General features: G+C 35.4%; 1 protein-coding gene across 1 annotated transcript in view; it reads left to right on the top strand.

Moving 5' to 3' along the window:
* Nucleotides 1-19,360, top strand: part of IPO11 (importin 11) — a 215,062-nt gene that overhangs the window by 84,848 nt on the left and 110,854 nt on the right. Inside the window, exons 20-21 of the mRNA XM_003782731.3 lie at nucleotides 5,599-5,712; nucleotides 14,943-15,058. Coding sequence (XP_003782779.1) covers nucleotides 5,599-5,712; nucleotides 14,943-15,058 — 230 coding nt within the window. The remainder of the gene's footprint in view (nucleotides 1-5,598; nucleotides 5,713-14,942; nucleotides 15,059-19,360) is intronic.

Genomic DNA, 19,360 nt, shown 5'->3' with positions numbered 1-19,360 from the left:
GTGGCACCTGGTCTTCCTTTTTTTTTTTTTGAGACAGGGTACCACTCTCTTGCCTCAGGCTGGAGTGCATAGGCATTAGCTCAGCTCTTAGCAACTTCAGACTCCTGCCTCAGTCTCCCAGAGTGCTGTGATTGCTGTTGTTAGCCACCACACCTGGCCTGGCCTACAGTTTAAAAAAAAATGAGTAAGAAAATTAAAATACTCTTTAAAATGGAGAGCAGTAGTCATAGTTGTTTTTCAGCAAATGCAGACTTTTCTCAGAAGTCTATTTTTTCCCCTTAAAAATTGTGTTTTGCAGTCTGTTATATAATATATGTACATTTGGCTTAATATAAAAATGATGTATCAAGTTTTTAACAGTTAATTATTTAGTGCCTGTCACTCTTAATCTTTGTGACAAATGATAATCCAGGAAACTACATTATAATTATCCTGGAGCTTCTTATATCTTAGTTCACAACTGCATATTCTTGCTTGAAAAGTACTGAAACAAATCTGTAAGGTATTAGGGAAAAATTTGGAGTTACAGGCTTAAAGTCTACTACTCTTGGATCTGCGCTTAGCAGAGCAATTGATGAGCATAGTTATCAATTATTGAATAATGACAACATACCAACTTAGGTGCTAAGTGCTTGGCATATGTTTTTCTTTTAATCTTCACAAAAATCTTGAAGTAGGACTTAGAATTTATTATATCAAACAGTATGAAGCTTTAAGGAACGTGTCAAAGTTAATACGTTTTTATGGCACTGTCAATATTCAGACTCAACATTATACAACTCCTGTGGTAGATTTAAGTCACTATTAATCATTTAAGCAGATCTAGGTACTGATGTCTAAAAGGAGTAATATCTTACAAATTTCTTAACACTTTGGATTTCTTACTATATTACATCATTTCGTTGATGCTGGTTTCTAAAGAACATTGAAAGTTTGTTTATACAGATAGTAAATTCCAACTTTTTAAAAAATTTAAGTCCTGTTGAGCTTGGTCAAGGTCCTTACCATTGTTGCTCATGTGTAAAATGGTAAAGATAATTCTGAGCTCACATAATTTACAGGATTTTATGATTATGAAATTTTTACAAATGCCCATTATGCTTCAGAGTATTATACAATTGCAGTAAATTATTGTTTGTTTTAAAAGTTGATTATAAAAAGAAGATATCATCATTTTCTTTGAGCTTATTTAGATATATCTGGCTAGTGGAATTAAGAAGTTGTTTTTTCTTTTTTAAAGAAATGATTTTTTTTACCTTTTTTCCCCAAATCTCTAATTAAATCTTTTCACCAAAAGTTTGAAATTCATTTTGGGTAGTAGATTTAAAAATGCTTTTGTGTTTCTGTCCACACTTATCTTCCAGAATACAAATAGCCTAATCAACTGTGGTGACTGTATCATCAATAGGTAATAATAAGAAACAGTTAATCCAGTAGTGGTTTTTATTTTCAGAACTGAAACTAATACAAGGAATGGTTAAGAAAAATATTTCCTGTTGTCTGATTCTTTAACTTTTCCAGTATTAATCTGTGAAAGCCTCATCATTTATATTCTTTTTTCTTTTTGGCCAGGGCTGGGTTTGAACCCGCCACCTCAGGCATATGGGGCTAGTGTCCTACCCTTTTGAGTCACAGGCGCCACCCATCATTTATGTTCTTGCTGCATATAACCCCCAACTGTCTTTCATAACTGATTTTAATTTTATCCATTAGGTTGCGAGCATTTATTTTTAAGTTCAACAAATTTTATTTGAATCATTTTTATTACATTAGGCTGCAAATGTCTCGAGCCATCCTATAGCAGTGCTTTCTGACACATACAGTTTAATTTTGAAGTTTCATTGAAGGCACCATCTTTGTACCATAGTGTACAATTATTTCAATATTATATTTCCTTTACTTTTTGGAAACATAGTTAAAAACCTACAATTAAATTATTCTAGTACAGAGATTTCATATATTTATAGTGAAAATAAATATGTAATCATCAGGTGTGATGTCAGGCAGCTTTTGGGCTTATGGATTTCTGAACAAAAAGAACACAATGAAAGGGGCTCTGTGAAATATAAAGTGATTCTGTTGAAAATTTTATATAAAAGATGAGGTATTGTTTGGGACTTAAAAGTATTTTTAATCCCCTTAGGATAGAGCCATTGTTAAAATATTTGTTAAATCATTACATATTTGATTTTCATATTTTTCGTAGTGTTTTATAATGAAAATGGGTGTCTCCTTACATAGGAGCTAACTTTTAAGTCTGTAATACTCATAGTATCTCCCCAACACACAACCCAAAATTCTGTGCCAAGAACACTTAACGTGAGATCTGCTCTCTTTACAATACTTTGAGTATACATTTTTTTTTCCTTTCTGAGACAATGTCTCGCTTTGTCACCTCTGGTAGAGTACTTTGGTATCATAGCTCACAGCAACCTCAAATGCTTGGGCTGAAGTAATTCTCTTGCCTCTGCCTCCTCAGTACCTGGGAGTACAGACACCTGCCACAATGCCTAGCTATTTTTAGAGATGGGGTTGAGGTCTTGGTCTTACTCAGGCAGGTCTCAAACCCCTGACCTCAGATAGTCCACCCACCTCAGCCTCTCAGAGTGCTAGGAACAATACGTTATTTTTAACTTTTTTATTTTTCTTGTTAAATCATAGCTGAGTACATTAATGTAATCATGATGTGCAATGTGCTGGTTTTATATACAGTTTGAAATATTTTCATCAAACTGGTTAACATAGCCTTCATGGCATTTTCTTAGTTATTGTGTTTAGACATTTATATTCTACACCTAGTAAATTTCACATGTACCCTTGTAAGATGCACCGTAGGTGTGGTCCCACCAATTACCCTCCCTCCAGCTATCCTCCCCCTTTAACTTTTGGTACAGTGTTGTACAGTGGATTCCTAAAGCTTATTTATCTTGCTTAACTGCAACTTGATGACCATTGATTAATAATTCCTTATTTCCCCTTTCCCCAACCCTTGGCAGCTACTATTCCACTCTTTGATCCTATGAATTTAAAACTACAGTAGAACTTCCATGGTTGACCACCTCCCTACATTGACAACCACCTTAAGGTGACCTAATTTTCATAGAATGGACACATACCACACATATGTGTCAGTACAATAGGCCTAGTTCCTTATGTTGATCACCACCGTATGTTGACCAGTTTGTTACAGTTCTTTGGTGATCAACTTACCAAGGTTCTATGTATTTTAGATGACTCATGTAAGCAGACGCATGTGGTGTTTCTCTTTTTCTGTGACTGGTTCATTTCATTTTATACACGATCGTCCAGCTTTGTCCGTGTTGCTCCATATTGTTGAATGGTGTGTCTGTGTTATTGGCTGTGTATACCACACGGCCTTCATTCATTCATCTTCTGATAGACATTTAGGCTGTTTCCACATACTGACTATTGTGAATAGTGCTCCTATGAACATGAGAGTGCTAATAATCTCTTTGGGATCCTGCTTTCTATTCTTCTGGGTGCATGCTCAAAAATGGGATTGTTGGATGATGTGGTAGTTCTGGTTTTCATTTTTTGGGGAACCTCTATACTACACTTATTTTCTATAGTGGCAGCAACATTTTGCATCCCACCAGCAGTGTATAGGGGTTCCATTTTCTCTACATCTTTGCTGTCATAGCTATCCTGATGGATTGAAATGATATCTCATTGTAGTTTTTGATTTACATTTTCCTGATGACTGTAAAACATTCTTAATTCTATGTGATTTCTAAAATGTTATGCAAATAATTGAAATTGGCCTGCCTCCCAAACTCCTGTCCTATAATCCTTTCCAGAATTGTCTATAGACAGTATGTTGCTTTCATGTCTTCTCCTTGAAAAAATCTCAGACCTATAGAAAAGCTGCAGGAATAGATCAATACCCATATACTCTTCACCAAGTTTCTTCAGTTATTAACATTTTGCCACTTTTACTTTCTTATTAGCAAAATATATAGATTGTTGTTATCAAGCCTTTTGAATTTCAGTTACAGACATCATGACAGTTTACCCCCAAATATAGACTTGTCCTTCTTAAGTCTATAACCTACGTTACTATAACCATGATTAGACTCAGAAAACTTAACACTGGTATAATACTGTTGTCTGCTGTCAAGTCTATATTCAGATTTCCTCAGTTGCCAACACAGTTAGTTTCGCCTCCCATCAGAATACGTTTGCTCTCACGTCACCACTCTGTTCTCTTTAATCTGCAACCTTTTCTTTTGTCTGTCTTACAACAGTGACTGTGGGTGATTTTTTAAATATTGTTTTTGAAGCATTAATTTTATTTAGAACATCATATGTTCTCACAAACAGCTAATATTGGAAAATAAATATTTTATAGCTTTTGGATATAACTGGGTATGTTGGTTTTATTACCCTATTTGTAATTTATAGCATATACTTCCCCTCTTCAATTTCATGGAAAGTAACTTTTTCTATTCAAAACCCAAACCAGCAGCTTATTTTCCTTATCGGTCGATCATAGGTACTTTGAAACCTCTGTTTTTCTATATTAACTGACCTGCTTTTTTACATGGTAACTGGAGTGATCTTTGAGATAAAACACTTAACAAAATTGAATATGTGCTCTATAAATATTAACTATTATAATTTATTTAAAAATAGGATATTATATAATAATTTATGAAAATAGGTGATACACAAGTCTCTGAATTCAGTTATATCTCATCGAAATATTTGGGCAAAAATTATACTAATTATCTTTCTATTTCCACTTCTACCAGCAGAACAGGGAACAAATCCTATTGTTATTTGGTTACCCTTTAGATTATGATGCTTTGTAAGTAAAATATAGAAATTCACTGTTTCTGGGAGCAACTTTTACTTTTGATCCATGAGATTCAAATAGTGGTGAAGCAGTGAAGGTCTAGTGTTTCTATTTCATCCCCTGGAGTAATTTCAAATACTGTGATGCTGAGCCTAGAACCAGAGTCCAACTTCTGTATCAGTCCATTTAATTTTTCAAAATGCTCACTGTCAAGCTGTGCCGTGCTTCAGAGTAAATTTTAAAAACTGATTAACTTAATCCGTAGCAGACTGAATTTTATCCTTTACAGATAGTTTCCTTCCCCTGTGTATCCACCGTGAGTACACCTTCACCATCACACTTGTCCTTTCTCATTTTAATGGTTTGTATGGCCTTCTTCACAGTCTTTCCTTTCTATTTCCTTGTCCTGAGGGTCTGAATCATTGCAGAATAAAGGAGAACATGCTGACTCTTTTCAAAACATGGTTTAATTCCTAACTGGTACGCTGTTTAAGTAGCAGGATATCATAGTATTTTCAGTTCATCTCTAAATATTGTTTCATATTCATATATTTCATTTCATACTTGTTTAAAATTATAATATGTAACAATATTTATCATAGGACTGTGGGTCTCTACATGATATCCGATATATCTTTAAAAGAATATAGGCTTGATATATTACCTCTGGTGAATATTAAGTACTTGTTGCTTGGGACTAATAGTGTTCTGTCAGTGTTTCTCAGAGTAAATAACCTTCTTTACTAATATAATTTGTTGCTTCCCCTGCTTTTATGATATAGATACGACCATATGTGGGATGTTTGGTGCAATATTTGCCCCTTCTTTGGAAGCAAAGTGAAGAACACAATATGTTGAGATGTGCAATTTTGACCACACTTATTCATCTTGTTCAGGTAATTCATTTTTTTTCCTCTACAGAGATTTTTGGGGGAGTTATGGAGGATGTAATCTTGAGAGTTTTTTAGTTTAGCTTTTTTGTTGTTCTTTTAGAAAAATTGTCATCGTTTTTGTGTGATTTATGTTAAATTGTGGGGAAAACTTTCATATTTTACTTTTTTTTTCATGTACTAAGTAGTTTTAAAATAATTTTTTTTATATTTACTTTGGACTTTTTTTTTGAGGACATTTGAAAAATATTCTCTACTTTTTAAAGATTTATTCCATTAGATTAGTCAAGGTCGGCTTACGATTCATGCAGTCTATTGTACTGTGCATGCAGTGTCGCTGGTGTTCAGGGCTTTCCCGCATAGATATAGTTTATACTTTCACTGTTTTTCTTTGATTTAAAATAAAAATTTTCCCAGTCATAACTTAAGAAGGCAGGAAAGCAGGTAAGTTGCTTTTGACAGGACAGGGAGTGAATCTGATTTCAGACCCTTGGGTTTTAAAGCATTGGGATGTGTGGCAGGTCGAGAGGGACCTGAACTTTCAGAGGGAGAACTGGACGATGGTGCTCATTTGAACTGTAAATGTGAATTGTAGTCTTCCCGTGAGGTTCTAGAGAAGGATGGGCTTGTGGCTGAGAGGCAGAATATGTGGGTACAGGGATTTTACCAACCCCACCCCCCAAGTTTGAGAAGTTTTCTAGTAGGAAGATCTCCTGCTAAATGAAGAATTACTTACTCTAAAACTTTGTGAGGTTAATTTTTAAAAAGTAAAAACCTTTGTCAGACACTTGATGCCTTTTTGAACATGAACTGATTCTTTCTGTGTGAGTTTTATAGTTACAAATTCCTGTGGAGGGAAGTTTTAGACAAATAGTAATACAAAATATTTTGCTTTTTTGCCAACTTATTTTAAAGTACATATAAAATATAAAATTTGCCATTTTAACCAGTTTTAAGTATAAGTTTAGTCTTGTTGAATACCTTCTTAATATTCTGTGGCCATCACTACCATTTATCTCCATAGCTCTTTTCATCTTGTAAAACTGGAACTGTATCATTAAACAATACCCACTCCACTACCGCCACTTTAAGAAAAATAAATGCCTGGCCCAGCATCTCTGCCTATCCACCCTTTCATTCTTGGGATTATCCTATAAAGATTATATCCCCTTTATAGAAGAGGACAAAGGTTAAGAGAAGGTGATTAGCTTGTCATTGAATTTGTAGTAACAGGACAAAGAGTGACCCCCAAATTTTTTGTTTCATATCTCAGCCAAAATGTGTTTGTGGGTTCAACTTGGGAGTTTTGTGAGAGTGATGTGAAAAAAGTTAAGCTTTTATGTCTCCTCAAGCAGTATTACTTCAAGAAACGTAGGAAGGTGAGGTAACCTCTTTGGAGTAGTCAAGGCTTTTTTCTTTAGTCAAGATATTTAAGTACCCTGTGTATTTATAAAGGGAGAGAGCACACGATTCCAGGAAACTAATTATCTGTCCTTCTTGGAGAAAGCATATGATGTTTGATACTATACCTCTTTGAGACATTTGGGAAGATTGCAAGTTTTATTAGTTTCTTTTTATAGAAAACACTGCTCTGCTTTTAACATTTAAAAGGTATTAGTGTAAGTTTTTGTATGTTATTTCTACTTCTTTAAACTTTGAAACTCAGTCTCTGATAGTCTTTGACTGGGAAGGATGATATTTGGGTTAAAATAAACCTTGTAGGCTACAGTAGGCTTCAGTGGAAGTAGCTATTCAGTCATGCAGTAAGCTTTTGTTTGTTTATTTGAGGACTTGGAACATGCAATAGATGGTACTAGGCATTAGGATAAAGAAATGTATAGGGCAAGCTCTTTGTGTAGATGACTGTCTAGGGAAATATTATACTAAACAGTTGTGTTAAGTGCTGTTTTAGCAGTGAAGGACATTGCTGTGGGGACATATGTTGGGTTACCTGACTAGAGGGTAAGGGGACATCAGGGAAGTGGTACTCAACTTGTGATGCTGTTAGATTATGTCAGAAGTGGTGCTCAACTTGTGATGCTGTGAGATTATGTCAGAAGTGGTACTCAACTTGTGATGTTGTGAGATTATGTCAGAAGTGTTACTCAACTTGTGATGCTGTTAGATTATGTCAGAAGTGGTACTCAACTTGTGATGCTGTTAGATTATGTCAGAAGTGGTACTCAACTTGTGATGCTGTGAGATTATGTCAGAAGTGGTGCTCAACTTGTGATGCTGTGAGATTATGTCAGAAGTGGTGCTCAACTTGTGATGCTGTGAGATTATGTCAGAAGTGGTACTCAACTTGTGATGCTGTGAGATTATGTTAAATAATATGTGTTAATGAGGTGGTGGTTCAGGAGAGAGGTGGTGGTTCAGGAGAGAGTAGTAAGGGTCCATTTTAGACAAATGGAGCAGCATGTGTAAAGCTCCCTAGATATGAGAGAATGTGGTGCATTTTATTTATTTTTTTCAGTCACTTGTATTAAAGCAATTTTATGTGAAAATAGGTTAAAGAGTCAGTTCTTACAAATTTTTTTTTGTGAAGAGTAACAGCATTCTGCTACTCCTTCTGTCTATTTCCTGTTTGGTAGAGGAATCTTTTACTGCAATAACCAGATCTTTTTAGGTTTTTTAATCTTTCTAGCTCAGAGTAACATGCTTATTTTGTTTGTTCTTGATTTAAGCATTGTAGACATTATCTCTTGAATTCCCCACATAAAAGATGAAAACATAATCCTCTGTGCCACTTCTGTACTGCCATTCTCCAATATTGTTATAGTGTCACTTAACAGTTGCACACCAAGGGTGGGGAGGGTGCACCGCTGGTTTGTTTTCCCATGTCTGGTTGACTGCCTTAACCAGATGTGGGGAAGCTGCTTCTGTGGGGTGACCTGACCCCATCCTTTGGTATATGACTGTTTTAAGGTAGGTTCTATTTAAGGTCTTTATTTTTGTGACTGTGTAAAGGCTATTGAAGGCATATATCATCATATCCTGATTAATATTTTTCTTGTACACATCTTTCCATTGTCTACCCTTGTATTGATAATTTTGTTTGCTATTATGTTGAACAAAGTACTGTAAACTTGATGGCTTGAAATCATATCCATTTAGTAGTTCATGCTTCTACTATCAGGGAGAAGTCTACACATACTCTGTCTAAATTCCCTGATTAGAATCTAACAGGCCGAAATTGAGGTGTCTGCCAGGCTGTTTTCCCCTAGAGGCTTTGGGGAAGAGTACTTTTACTGTAATTCAGCTTGTTAGCAGAATTTAGCTCCTTCATCTTTAGGACTGAAGTCCAGTTTATTGCTGGCTGTCAGCTGGGGACCTCTGTTATTCTCCGGAGTCCATCCACATTCCTTCATACATTTTTAATGTTAGCAACAGGGAAATTCTCAGATTTGAGATTCTCTGTGGCTTGTATTCCCCTGTGCAACTAGCTAAAAACAACCTTTTTAAAGGGTTCTTGAAAGTAGGTCAGTACTACCTGGATAATCTCTCTGTCATAAGGCCAGTTGATTTGGGACCTTAGTTCTATCTGTAAAATTTTTTGACAATAGTATCTATTAACAGATTAGTGGTTTCTTGATTGATTAACCAAGGAATGGCGTATGTGCAGTAGGGGCAAGGACCTTAGGTAGCTATCTCATGTTTGCCCAGTACACTGAGTTTTCCATGTAATTGAACCTATACTTTTCATTGATTTCCTCAGTGTGATGAGACACACTTAAGTGTTTCGTTATTTCATCATTAGGAAGAAATATGAAAAAAATGACCTTTAGTTGGACTGGCTTTTGGTTTTGCTCATACATAGCTATTACAAACAGATCCCTGGTTATCAAAAAGGGTTCCTGCCTCTCCCTTCTGTGGGGTGCCTGCTTTCTATACCTTGGGTCATTCTCTTTCTTTTTTTTTTTTTTTGAGACAGAGCCTCAAGCTATCTCCCTGGGTAGAGTGCCATGGCATCACAGCTCATAGCAACCTCCAACTCCTAGGCTCAAGCAAGTCTCCTGCCTCAGCCTCCCAAGTAGCTGGGACCACAGGCACCCGCCACAGTGCCCGGCCATTTTTTGGTTGCAGCCATCATTGTTGTTTGGCGGGCCCAGGCTGGGGATTCGAACCCGCCACCTTAGGTGTATGTGGCTGGTGCCTTAGCCACTTGAGCCACAGGCGCCAAGCCGGGTCATTCTCTTTCTTGTTTTGCTCTTTCTGTTTCGGACTGAGCCCGTGCATGGCAGTGGCATTCTGCAAAAGATGCCTGGGAGATAATGTGTTTATTCTCCTTTCACACTGATTAGTAGTTTGGCTGGTATAAAATTCTAAATTTTTTCTTCCAATTTTTTTCCTCAAAATTGTAGAGGCATTTTTTCTTTGTCTTGCAGCTTCCAAAGTTACTCTAGGAACTCTAGGCATTCTGGAAAAATGTGAGATATCTCTGTGTTCCTATTTTTATTTTTTATTTGTTTATTTATTTATGTTATTTATTTTATTTTTTTGCAGTTTTTGACCGGGGCTGGGTTTGAACCCACCACCTCCAGCATATGGGGCTGACACCCTACACCTTTGAGCCACAGGTGCTGCCCAATCTGGCTAAGTTTTGTAAAACTTTCCATTTCAGTATTTTGGGGTCTTTCCTCCTTGAAAGATCCTTTGGTCTCCTGCCTGTCACATGCTAATAGAATCTTTCAATTTTTATTGTATCCATGTTTTTGATTACCTGATATCCATCTTGAAACTGTTTTCTTTTAACAGAAAATAAAAACTGGTTCATGCTGGTTTAGAGGAGGGCCAGTTGTTTTTCTGTTTCTGTATGTGAATGAGATCTGGCTTCCAAGTGCTTTTCAATCACTTTCTAGAAGTCTTATTATTAACACTTTACCTTCCCTACCTCAAAAACACACACTTCTCAAAATACATGTTGCCACCAGTTCATGAGTCTTGGAGGGTCTACAAAGTAAGTCAGGTTGCTTCTTATTTACCCCACCACCCTGTTGGATTTGGGCTTTGCTTTCTTAGTCTGCTAAGTTAGTCAGCACTTAATCTTTCTTCCTACCTTCCCAATGGAATTGCTTTTATTCTTCTTATGCTGTCTTTGGGCTTATGGTTTTAAGACTTTAAAACAAAATCTCCTATACCCATTTAGTTGGTTTTGGGAGAGAACAGTAATAAATGCGTATATTGAATATGAATCCATCAGCTTTTCTCACAGTGATTTCTGATGCTGTAACTTGTTTAGTATAGCTAGAACACAAGAGTAAGGATGGAGGTGTGTCTGGGAGACTGGACAGGAAAGCTAAAAGAGCATTTCTTGAATTTCAAAGAAAAAACTATAGTTATTTTTGTGTTAGAAAAGTAATCGAGGCACCACTGGGGATACTGGTTTGGAATGGGGTAAAACTACAGTTAAGGAGACTAATTAGGAGACTCAGCTAGGCATGAAAAATATTATGGAACCTGAATTAAAACTGTGGAAATATGGGGAAAGATTTAAAAATATTAAAGAGATAGGCTTAAGGGTTGTTTGGATGTGGGGTGAGAAAGAAGAAGAACCAGGAAGTGATTGGGATATAATTTATCACTAGATAGTGGTTCATGTCACTTGAGTTAGGACTCGTGGACGAGGAACTGTTTTTTTAGGATGACAATGAGAGAGTTCTGTATTAAGAGTTTGAGATGCCTTCTATTGATGATGTCCTATAGTCATTTGATTATCTAGAGTTCACAGTTGGGTTGGACGTAAAAGGTGTGGATGTCATCACTGTGTTTCTGGAATGGGAGAGGAGAGCCAAGGACTGTACCCAGAGAAAGGCCAGTTGAGGGCACTCTCTAAGTATCCTTTACCCAGTTTCTCCTTAACGTCTTTTGTAATTAAAGCACAATTATTACTATTTGATTTTCCCTTTTTAAATCATTTCCAGTAGTTTTTTAAGTAACTCATCCAGTTATTTCTGAACTTTTATAATATTGTAGACAATGTCTTATAGCTACTGTGAACCCAAAGAGTATTCACATTTAAAGCTACATATCAGAAATTAGACACATCCTTTAGCCACTAAATTATAAAGTATTAAATTTCTTCAAGCTGTAATACATTGACTACCATCCTAGATTTTTTTTCCCTTGGAGCCATGGTGTTTTATTACAAAAATAGAATAAAAACTTTGAAAACAATTTTGTTTTGTTTTTTTTTTTACACTCAAGCTGTTGCCCTAGGTAGAGTGTTGTGGCACCACAGTTCACAGCAACCTCAAACTCTTGGGCTTAAGCAATTCTCTTGCCTCAGCCTCCCAAGTAGCTGGGACTACAGGGTCCTGTCACAATGCCTGACTATTTTTTCCTTGTTGCAGTTGCCATTGTTGTTTTAGCTGGTCCAGGCTGGGTTTGAACCTGCCATTCTCAGTGTATGTGGCTGGTGCGGTATGGGCACTGCCTGAAAATGACCTTTATTTATTATTATTTTTTTAAGACAGAGCCTCAAGCTGTCCCCCTGGGTAGAGTGCTATGGCATCACAGCTCACAGCAACCTCCAACTCGTGGCTTACGTGAGTCTTTTGCCTCAGCCTCCCAAGGAGCTGGGACTACAGGTCCCTGCCACAATGCCCGGCTATTTTTTGGTTGTAGTTGTCATTGTTTGGCAGGCCCGGGCTGGATTCAAACCCGCTATCTCGGTATATGTGGCTGGTACCTTAGCCACTTGAGTTATAGGTACCAAACCATGAAAATGACTTTTAATGAAAAAGACTTTGAATGAAAAAAAGTTTTTTTTATTGTTTCTGTGCACTCGAGCAGGCAGGTTGGAGCAGGGCAACAGCAGGTGGGGAAAACACACCAGCTGACAGTGAAAATAATGGAGTAGTATTTTGGTTTCATAGTTTCAGGAGTCCTCCCCTTCAAAACTAGCTTGAGTTAAATACCGCTCACATGGCAGTTAATGCGAGTTTTTTTTTTTTTTAATTCAGATTATTAAGATGGTACATAAGAATTTATTGCATAGTTTTCTTTTATAAGGTTAAAGTTCAAGTTGTAGCTGTGTCTGTCACCCAGGAATTGTGCAGTATGGACTCAGAATAAAACCTGTATAAGAGCAAATCTGGAGACATCACTTCACCAGACTTCAGGTTGTAAAACAAGTCTATAGTGTTCAAAACAGCATGGCACTGTCCTGAAAACAGAGATGTAGACCTATGGAGAAAAGAACAGAGAATCCAGAGATGAAACAAGCACATATTGCCATCTGATCTTTGACAAACCAAACCAAAGCATACACTAGGGAAAAGAGTCCCTATTCAGGCTTGTCAGAGTGCAGTGGGTTTTATAGCTAAGTGATCACAACCAGTTATAGATTCCTTTGTTCCTTCCCCACTCCCACTGCTTCATGTGACTGTTAAGAAGAAAAAAAAAAAAAGAGTCTCTATTGAATAAATGGTGCTGGGAGAACTGGTTAGCCACACATAAAAGATTGAGGCAGTTAATGGGTTAACTAGGGGAGTCTTTATGCATTTAGCAATTCATTACTTTAGGTTTGCTAATGCTGGCATATTTTGTTTATTGGCATATGTATTTAAGTAAGTAGATATAATTTTAATTTTCCAAGAAATTCTAAATCTACTTCATAATCAAAATGAACTTGACTAATATTTCTTAATGTTCTTTCTTTTTTTGTTCCATAAAAGATTGAACTTTGAAGAGCAAAACAGAACTGAGTTTTAAGACCCAGTTGTTTACCTTTATTGAATAGTTAACATTTTTGGAAAACATTGCGTTTTCCAAATGATTTTTTGTAATAGAAAGGGCCAAATTGACACTTGCCAGTTAAAGGTAAACTTTATGTATTCCCACTGAAGTGTTTGTGCCCAGCTGGTAAAGACTGAACTGAAAGATACATTGAATCTTAAAAAGTTGACCTTAGGGAAGCAAAGAGTAGAGTGATGATTGCCTAGCGCTGGGAGAAATGTCTTGGGCAAAGTATACAAAGTTTCGCTGAGATTAAATAAATTCTGAAGATTTAATGTGCAGCATGGTGACTGTCCTTGATAATTATTATACACTTGAAAGTTGCAAAAAAAGAGATAGAATTTAGTACATATAGAACCCTCAAAGGGGAATGTGTATATTTTGTGGCACTGTAATTTACTGTAAGCTATAATGACATTTGAAATATTTCTTAGTGAGGAGGTTTTTGGTAGCTTATTTGATTTCCTTTCTTTGTTTTTGGATTATAGGTATTATTATGGTTTAAAGGTAGACTTTTTATCCTTTTGGTTTTCTTTCAAAGTTTTATAGTGTGATATGCCGAATCAACTTCCCTAATATAATAATTAGGTAAACTAGAATTTTAGATTAAACTCCCCCACCTTACATCTTTTCATTCTTGGCTCATTAAAAATATTAACAAAAGTACTTCATTTAAAAATGTGCTGCTTTTTGGCCAGCGCCCTACTCCTTTGAGCTACAGGCACCGCCCTAAATGTACATTTTTTTTTTTATTAAAAAAACATATAAAAAGAGAAAATTACTATTTGCCTTCTTCCAAGCATCTTTTTTCCATTCTCCTATCTAACTAGCATCAATGCTTTTTGGTTCCAGAAACATTTGTATGCATGTATCTGCCAATATAGATATGTAGATATTTTTAAAAAATTCTTTGACATGTAGAATTGTTATACATGCTTCTGTACGTTTTAAATCCAATTTGTAATTAGTTTTGAATTTTTTTTATTCCATGGCAAATCTTATTTTATGGCTATTTGATATTCTCGAATATGGAAGTTCTATAATTTAATTATCTTACTGGTGAGCACATAGGCTGGGTTTATTTATATTATTTTGGTGAGAGTGTTTATAGAATCTAAAATATCTGTATTTATAGCTCTTTAGTATATTGTCACAGGGAGGAGAAATAACTATTTCTTATATATGGAATCTCTTAAAATGTATAGATATATGTAGCCTTGTCATATATATATATATGTCAGACATATATATGTGTGTGTGTGTGTATATATATATGTTTTACTGCCTTTAGGCAATTGAATAGTGTTTTTGGATTTTTGCTTTCCAATTTTAAATACAATGAACTTTGTTTTACTGTTGTTTATAATTAGGACCATCCTTAAAATATCTGATTTTTTATTTATAAATTGGTTTTAGAGCTTTTATATGATAGCTAATTTTTTGGTGGGGTGGGACTTAGAGTACTTTATTATAAGTTTTATTTATACTTCCCATAGGGATTAGGAGCAGACAGCAAGAACCTGTACCCTTTCCTGCTCCCAGTTATTCAACTGAGTACAGATGTTTCCCAGCCTCCACATGTTTATCTTCTGGAAGATGGTTTAGAGTTATGGTAAGAGGAAAAACTTGATACCATGGATCTCATTTTTTTCGTGGCCTTCCCTTCTCTCACGCCAATAAAGTAAAGGTCATGTACCAGGGCTCTGAGTACTCAGCCTTTAAAAACAAAAATGTAAAATTGGTGTCTCCAAACTGAGTAACACAACAGCTTTTTCTCCTTTTTGGCCGCTGTTACTCAGTCTAGGCTTATAGTAGACAAAGGGGAAATTCCAGTAAGAACTCAGCTGTATTTCATTTTTTGGAATTTGGCATATAAAATGAGGAACTTGATAACTATTTCAAACTAAAACATTGACTTAAAGTTCTTATTCTGTTAAATGAGGTGTTTGGGGGGATATTGAGGCATTGTTTTTTTTTAACCTCTTACTATTTTACCCTGTAAGTACTGAGGTATTATTTCTCACCTCCAAATGCCAGTGCTATTTACAGCCTCGATTTATTATTTTACTGTGTAATATATATTACTAAGGGGTTAAGTAAAAAACAGACCACCACTCTGCTTCTGTGGCAGCTCAGGGTCATGAATGTTTATTGACTGCCCACTGCGTGTAAAGAACTGTGCTAGAAAGTGCTTTTGCTTTATCAAGCTGATTTTAGTGATGACAGCAGTTGTCTTCAGAGAAAATTTTTCTGTAATACATGATAGGTTTAAAACTCCCAGTATATAAATCGACTACTAGAATTTAAAAAGCAAATCAAAGAAATTAATAACAAAAAATTGAACATTTCTTTCCCTCCCTTCCTCTCTCTCTTCCTTTCGTCCTTCCATTTTGCCTAGATGTCTAGGAATTAACAGTTTGGGCTCTTAGAAATAATTGTTGGTACAAATTAAAAATTAGTGATCAGAATAGTAGATTCATAATTTTAAAACTTAACTAGGAAGATACTAAGTTGCAATTTGGGTTCCTCATACTCTTTTTCTAGATTACATTATTTCAACTTAATGGCATCAGAAAGTTTGGTTGTAAACACGTTGCTCAAATCTTTTCTATTCCTATATTTACATTTGTGTAAGGATGGATGTTTGTAGATCGGAGATTGGCAATCCTTCTATGTAAAGGGCCAGATAGTAAATATTTTAGGCTCTCCTAGTCACATAGTCTCATTTGGAACTACTCAGCTCCTCTCATAATGTCACAGAAATCACAGACGATACATAAAGAAGAGGTCGTGGTTGTGCTCCAAGTAAATGTTGATTAGAAATAAATATATGGGTTGAATTTAACCCATTAGCTGTAGTTTGCCAACCCCTGCTCTAGATTATAAATTAAAACAGTGATCTCTGGCATCTGCGTATTTTTTTGTAGCATAGATACTATGTGATGCTGAATAATAGAAAAATTTTAAGTATGATAAATAAACTCAGACTTATATTATAAATTTAATATATTGTGCTTACTAAAGTGTAAAATTTTCAAAGCGTTACTAAACAGATAATAAAAATGTAATCTTTCATAATGGTACTTTTTCCCCCATCCTTTGTTTATATGTAAATGAAAATAATTAGGACGAATTTTTTTTAAAGAATTACTTAATTTATTAGTAGTTAAATTTCTCTAGATTAAATAATCAGGGCCCAGATTTTTTCATATATTTTTCTTAGTGTTTTAAAGATCATAATTTGGGTTAGATAGATACAGGTGCCAATCTCAGTTATATATTAGATGTGTGATTTGAATAAATTATCCTCTGTGAGCCTCAGTTTCCTTATCTGTAACATGTTAAAAAGTCATTCCTACCTCACATGGCTGTTGTAAGGATGTGGTAGTTTGTGAAAGTGGTTAACACTTTGTATATGGCATTATAGCCTGAGAATAAGATTGCCTATGAAGAGAATGGCAGGTAGGGAGCCATCTGTGTAGACACAGAAGAGCTACTGATAAGAAGAAAACCAAGCCTAACTAGGAGTATATTTCCTAAGAAGAGATTGGTCATGCTATGCCAAATGTTGCTGATTCTCCTAACAAAATTACAGAGAAGTGTAATTGGCTACATGGAGACAATAGAGTTTTCTTTGACAGAAATGAGAATTGGAGGAGAGTGAAGCATGAATTGGGGAATAGTAAGTACAGGTGGTGAGCATTCATAACTTAAGAGCTTTTACTGTTAGGAGATGGAAATGCAGCAACAGAGGACTGGTTGGTGTAGGGAATGCAAAGTCTGAGCAGAGGTTCTCAACCTGTGTGGGTCACGACCCCTTTTTAACAATGAAAATACATTATGGCATTAGGAAGGTTGAGAACCAGTGGTCTAGAGGCCTGGATGAGACTAGAATGCGAGAGTTGGATAAAATGAAGGAGGCGGGAAGGGATGGGATTCAGAGCTCAAGTGGAGGAAATGAGTTTGGGTAGCAATGGTGATATTTCATCAGTTTTAACTGGAGGCATTTGAAAAGTAGTCTTCCAAATTTTATAGAGGGATGAGATAGGAAGTTATTCCATTTACTAGCTTCTGTTTTCTCAAATATGAAACATGGTAATCAGCTGAGTTATGGGCTGGAATTGGTGTGCACATGAGATATGAGAGGCCTGTAGGGCAGAAATGATATAAAGTAGTTATCTCAATTTGAACTTTCTAGAGATAATTGGTACCAGTTGATATTTGTGGTCATGAGTATAGACGGAAACTCTCAGACCAGTTGTGTCATCCCCACTCTCCCCCATGGCTTCTCCTTATATCCTTTTGATCCATCGTCTCAGTAGAGATCTGTTAATGTTATTTTGACTTTGATTTTCTTTGTTATATATTTATTTTATTTATTAATTTCTGCTCTTGGTATTTATTATCTTATTTGACTTGCTTCAGGTTTGCTTTTCTTTGTCATTTGACCTATATTATAAGAATTAGCTCATCAATGTTTAGCCTTTCTTCTGTCTTAATTATATTAATACTGTATTTCTAATGACATAGTGAGGTTGTTCCTCAGTTACTAGTTTGTATTCATTTATTTTGGCTCCCATTGTCAGTGTCTGTTAGTATTGGCATTTAGTCCTTTAAAATGCTAATAGAAAAACTTCTATATCTTTGCCAGTTACAGTTTTATTTTTATCTCTTTTTAAAGTATATATTTTTAAGAGATTTGTCTTTTTATTATTATGAAGGAGCTACCTTTTAGATTTGTAAATTCTGTTCTTTCATGAATTTATTTCTTCTGCTTCAAATTTTTTACTTCTTATATTTAATTCTGGGTACAATTTTCTAAACCTGTAAGACAAAATGTTAATTTATTACCTTTGTTTTTCTTATTAAGTACTAAAACATTTAAAGCTGAATTTCTCTTAGAGTATAACTGTCTATTTCTCATTAGTTTGGATACATTATGTCCTATTTTTTATTTTAATGGTAGCATTACAAGCTTTTTAGTGACTTCTTTGGGCTAACATTGTTTATTTCTTGCTGTTTTTAAGCAGACAATTCAGATGTGGATTTATTACTTTAGGGTTATAACATGCAGCTTGTTAATATGATTTTTTTATAACTTAATGTGAATTTTAAGGACTAAGGCTCCATTTTGGTAATATAGTCATAATATAGTGGCAGTGATGGTGTTAAGGATACAGACTTTTACATTTATCTCTTTTTAACTTTTCAGTTGGATTGTTCATATTATTTTGCTTTTTCTTCTTGACAATGATTTAGTAAAAAAGCCCATTTAGATTTCTGTGTCAGTGTCCCTATTTGTAACATTTTTCATCTGTGTGTTTTAAAAAATATTACCACACAAAATTTTGGCATTGTTAAAATGTTAAATATAGTATTTAAATTTCAAATGTTTTCATGAAGCATCATTTTTTTGTTGTTGTTTTTTATTTTAGAGACAGAGTCTCACTATGTCACCCTCAGTAGAGTGTCATGGCATTACAGCTCACAGCAACCTCGAATTCTTGGGCTTAAGCAATTCTCTTACCTCAGCTTCCCTAGTAGCCGGGACTACAGGTGCCCACCACAGTGCCCGGCTACTTTTTGTTGCAGTTGTCATTGTTGTTTTAGCTAGCCCGACTGGTTTCGAACCTGCCAGCCTTGGTGTATATCACTGGTGCCCTACCCACTAAGGTACAGGTACCACCCAGCATCATGTTGTAGAACATGTATATGCAATGGTTTATGTTCCTTTTCATTCTTTTGCATTTAAATTTTATCTGATACTTATATTGCCACATGGTTTTTGTTTAGATTTGACTATCTTTTTTTTTTTATTTTAATTTTTATTTTTTGTAGAGACAGAGTCTCACTCTGTTGCCCTCAGTAGAGTGCTAGGGCGTCACACAGCTCACAGCGACTTTCAACTCCTGGG

The sequence above is a fragment of the Otolemur garnettii genome, unplaced genomic scaffold (genome assembly GCF_000181295.1).
Source record: "Otolemur garnettii isolate 467f Iridium unplaced genomic scaffold, OtoGar3 scaffold00005, whole genome shotgun sequence".
Lineage (NCBI taxonomy): Eukaryota > Metazoa > Chordata > Mammalia > Primates > Galagidae > Otolemur > Otolemur garnettii.
The sequence above is the reverse complement of the archived record's forward strand: the minus strand, read 5'-3'. Positions and strand labels throughout refer to the sequence as shown.